This window comes from Gekko japonicus, unplaced genomic scaffold, assembly GCF_001447785.1.
Source record: "Gekko japonicus isolate JY-2015 unplaced genomic scaffold, Gekko_japonicus_V1.1 scaffold2413, whole genome shotgun sequence".
NCBI lineage: Eukaryota > Metazoa > Chordata > Lepidosauria > Squamata > Gekkonidae > Gekko > Gekko japonicus.
The window spans coordinates 83,677-88,647 of NW_015166493.1; the positions used below are offsets into that span (position 1 = coordinate 83,677).

General features: G+C 46.3%; 1 protein-coding gene across 1 annotated transcript in view; it reads left to right on the forward strand.

Moving 5' to 3' along the window:
* NFKB2 (nuclear factor of kappa light polypeptide gene enhancer in B-cells 2 (p49/p100)) overlaps window positions 1–4,971 on the forward strand; it is a 42,649-nt gene that overhangs the window by 7,014 nt on the left and 30,664 nt on the right. The window contains exons 2-3 of the mRNA XM_015412193.1: window positions 175–215; window positions 349–447. Of these exons, the coding sequence (XP_015267679.1) occupies window positions 175–215; window positions 349–447 (140 nt within the window). The remainder of the gene's footprint in view (window positions 1–174; window positions 216–348; window positions 448–4,971) is intronic.

Sequence of the window (4,971 nt, forward strand, 5' to 3'; positions counted from 1 at the left end):
CCGAAAGACCCCTTTTGGGCCCGGGGGGGGGGGGAGGGTGAGCCCGGGGGGGGGGGCCTGCAGGACTCCACAAAGATGGGGGGAGGCGCCATTTTCACTGAACCGGGATCGCATGTGGAAAATCTGTCCTCAATCGGAATCTCATATCATCTTTTTTCTCTGTTAAATCCGCAGTTGAAGGTCCGTTTCTCACTATAATAGAGCAGCCGAAGCAGGTATGGAGCTCATGCTTTGTGGCGAGCTGGGTGTCCCAGCCGTATTCTGTCAGAGGTGGGTTTGGGTGCAGCTGTGTTGGACCCTCCAGTGGGATTTGTTTGTCTGATTTTCTCCCCCCCCCCCTGTCCACAGCGAGGCTTCCGGTTCCGATACGGCTGCGAAGGCCCCTCGCACGGTGGGCTGCCAGGAGCATCTAGCGAGAAAGGCCACAAGACCTACCCGACTGTCAGAGTGAGTATCGGTCGGCCTAGAAAAGGGTTTGCGAACTGAGATGGGGGGAGGAAACCCAAAACCTGCATTGAGCTTTGTGATGGCTTGAAACCCCAACCCACCCCCCCCCCCCCCCCCCCCTACAATATACCATTGCAGGCAAGTGGTCTGACCAGTTAGGGTAGCGTTACTGTTAGTCAGCTTCTTGATATTTTGCAACTTGCCCACTGTGTTAGCGAATGATTTAATGGGTTCTCATCTAGCCTCAGATGCTTTAAGGTGCACCGACCAACATCATACCTTAGTGTTCCAGGTGGTGTTTCCTCTTGGGATAGGTCAGAAGAAAATCAGATTGTGTTTCATAGGGTTAGCCGTTGGCCATGTGGATTCTGAAAAGCTGTGTTTGGTTTTAAAAGAAATGGGTGTGCCGCAACATCTGATTGTCTTAATGTTCAGCCTGTACTCCAGACAAGAGGCTGCTGTTAGGACAGAATGTGGAGAAAATGGAATGACTTCTGATTGGCAAAGGTGTCAGACAAGGGTACATTTCATCTCCCCGTCTGTTCAATCTGTATGCAGAACAGATCATAAAGAGAGCTGGATTAGAATTAGATGAAGGTGGAGTGAAAACTGGTGGAAGGAACATTAACAACCCGAGATAATGCAGATGAAACCGCACTACTGGCAGAAAAGAGCAAAGACTCGAAACAGCTACTGATGAAGGGTAAAGTCGAAAGTGCTAAAGCAGGATTAGAGCTGAACACCAAGCGGCTGTAGGGGTTAAGAGCAGCAGACTCTAATCTGAGAGAACCGGGTTTGATTCCTCACTCCTCCACATACAGCTGCTGGTGTGACCTTAGCTCAGTTACAAGTTATTTCAGAGCTGTTCTCTCATGAGCAGTTCTCAAATGAACTCCCTCAGCCCCACCCTACCTCAGAGGGTGCCTGTTGTGGGGAAGGGAAAGGAGATTGTAAACTACTCTGAGACTCCCCCGGGTAGTGAAGGGCGAGGTATAAATCCAATCTCCTCTTCTTCTAATCTGGAGAACTGGGTTTGATTCCCCAATCCTTGACATGACGCCTACTGGGTGACCTTGGGCCTGTCACTGTTCTCTTGGAACTCTCAACCCCCCCCCCTCACAAGGGGTGCCTGTTGTGGGGAGAGGACGGGGTGTGATTGTAAGCCACTTTCAGACTCTTTAAGGGAGAAACAAGCAGGGTATAAAAACCTACTCTTCTAATGGAGAATTAGACTAGAGAATTAGACAACTTGAAGATTAATGATGAAGAAATGGGAATTGTTCAAGATTTTCTATTCCTTGGCCCCATCCAATGTTCCCTCTAAGCTGTGGAATCTTGTGAGCAAAAATTCTACTTTGGGAGCTCCTGGCATTAAAGTTGTGAGTGAGCGATTTGGCTACTGCATCAATTAGTTTGCTCTGGAGCCATCCCTTCCTGAGCTAAGACAAAAATGTGTGAGCTGGAGGCTAAAAAACTGTGAGCTAGCTCACACTAACTCACCCTGAAGGGAACACTGGCCCCATCACCAGTCAGAAGGGAGACTGCAACCCAAAAGTCAGAAGGGGATGGAGACTGGGGAGGGAAGCCATGAAGGATGGAGCTGGAAAAGACCCTCAAGTGTCAGGATGTGTCTCTGGCAACCAAGATCAAGCCGTAGTTATTCCCCACTCCTGTGGTCGGGTGTGAAAGTTGGGCCGTGAAGAAACCTGACAGGGAGAAAGTGGATTCCTTTGAGATGCAGAGTGCTGGAGGGGGAGTTTTATGGATACTGAGGACCGCCACAAAGACAAATATGTGGCTTCTTGATCAAATGACTACATGCTGTCGTATTTCGGTCGCATTAGGAGGAGACAAGAGTCACCGGAAAAGACTGTCGTGCTAGGAAAAGTTGGGGGCAGCAGGAAAAGTGGAAGACCCAGCTGGAGATGGGGGGACTCCGTCAAGGAGGCCACAAAGGCCGTCCGTCTGCATCACCTGAGCCAGGCTGGCAACGAGAGGGCCTTCTGGAGGGCCTTCATTCCAAAAAACGTAAGTCAGAAGCGGCTTGCTGGAGCTCCAGTCAGTCGCTTTATTACAACAGCCAGCAACCAGCAATACAGTTGGATTAAAAAAAATTTTTAAATGATAAAAAAGATAGAATTAAGTCTTAGAAACATACAGAATCATACCAGATAACTACAAAGTCATGCTGCCATATGGGATTTTCGATGCTTGTAAACCTGAGCACAGAATTTAGCCACCTGACGAGTAGTCTGGTGGTTTCTATCAGACAGGAGATAACCAAGCATGGTTTTATTTGATCTCCTGGGAAATCTTTCTAGCAGTGGGCTAATACTTTCCGATCGGACCTTTATATAGTTAAGACAGTTTTAAAAATATGTTCTATAGAGTCAGTTTCACCCATGGAGCAAGAACAGGGCCTTAAGGAGTAAGGGATTGCTTTAAACCTCCGTTCCAACACTGCCGAAGGCAAAGTCGAACTTCTGGCCAGTGTGAATGCCCTTCTAGTGTTGCTAGATTACAGAAAATATAAATGAACAGCTGGGGCCAGTGTTCCCTCTAAGCTGGGTTAGTGTGAGCTAGCTCACAGTTTTTTAGCCTCTAGCTCACAGAGTTTTTCTCTTAGCTCAGGAAGGATGGCTTCAGAGCACACTAACTTATGCAGCAGCCAAATGGCTCACTCACGACTTTAATGCCAGTAGCTCACAAAGTAGAATTTTTGCTCATAAGGCTCCACAGCTTAGAGGGAGCATTGGCTGGGGCTGCAATGTATCTGTTTTTTTCTGGTGAAATAAACTCTGGGGATCTTGAGATGTCCATTTGTCTTTTAGTATTTGCTTAATGTCTTTCACTCTTTGCTTCATGAGTGATTTTGCCTGATCTATTCCAAGATCCAAGAGGGCTTAGAGAGATAAGCCTAGTGTTTCAATAGATTTCAAAACCTCCTTTTGCCAACTGGATTGAAATTGGTCTTACAGCATTAATGAAAACAGGCCATGTGGGTTTGTATTTCCTGCCAGCCATTTAAAGATTGATGGGATGCATATTCTAGCCTCAACCCTTAACATTCCTGTCTCAAGTCTAAGCCCGGGTGTTCGACACACATTTGGGCACCTGTAGAACAGCTCTCAGGAATCCACATTGTACTCTCTCAAGTGGAGAGAAAGAAGAAGATGATGGTCCAAGGAATGTTCCATGTAATAGTTGGGCCAATGGCTCCCTCGGGATTGATGAAATTTCAAATGCTATTTGCGGTTTTCTCTCCTATGTCTGCAACTTAGCTGCTAGGGGCTGCTCTGGAACCAGAGGCTTGAAAGACTACGCCCAGATATTTGAAGCTGGTAACTTGTTCTAATTGATTCCCCTGCAAGACCCAGCGTCTGGTCTTTGGGTTTTTCCCAAAGGCCAGAATCTTAGTTTTATCATAATTGGTAGTAAGTTGTTCTTTATCACAGTAAAGGGAGAGTTTTTAAGGCTTGTTTCAATCCTGGGGGGGTGCTAGAAAGTAATACTGCGTCATCTGAGTATAATAATATGTGAATGTGCCAATGTACTACTTTGGGAGGGTGGAGATCTGGGTACTTCATAAAATTTACAAGGTTGTTGATGTAGAATATAAACAGCAATGGCGCTAGCAGGCATACCTGCCTAACACCCTTGTATGCTTGGATGGGATCAGTCAGAGGCCTGTTTCGGCTGCATCTTACTCTGAGGATAGTTTGCTCATGACTAGCCCAAATGAGAAACAGCCAATGTCTATCGATGAAGGAGGCTTCTAACTTTTGCCATAGTTTAGTTCTGGAGACTGTGTCAAAAGCTGCCTTTAAATCTACAAATGTTGCATAGAGTGATGTTGGGCCTCCGGTGTTGTATTTCTCCACAAGATGTTGCAACGTGAAGCAGTGGTCTAACGTTGACCTACCCGCTCTGAAGCCTGCTTGTTCTTCTACAATGATACCCTCCTGTTGTAACCAAACTGAACATTTTTCCAGTAAATGTTTTGCATAAAGCTTACTTACGATACTTAATAAACTAATTGGTCTATAATTTGACGGGTCCTCTTTCTTTCCTTTCTTATAAAAAGGGACTACTGTGGCCATGCCCCGATCTTTGGGGATAGGGTCAGTTTCATCGATGTAGGGTGAATAAGGAGGCTAGAAAGGTTGCCCACCAGCCCTTATTTGCTTTGAGTAGTTCTGGGGTAATTCTGTCAAAGCCTGGAGCTTTGGCATTCTTTAGCTGGCTGATGTACGCTTTGACTTCTTCAGCCAATACTGGGGGCCAGTTGGTCATTTCTCCTGTTGTTAATGCGGGAGGGGGAGCGTGTAGGATATTCATACATTTCTGTAAAGGTCCACTTGTCAGGGGTTAGGGTTAGGGTTAGGGGGGGGGGAGTTGCTGTGAAGGCACGGTTCGAGATGAGTTTTTATTCTTGGCTGCTTCAATTAAATTAGCCCACAGTTTCCTGGAATATTCTTTCTTCCAGTAGCCAACCAGTAGTTTTTATATATATATATATATATA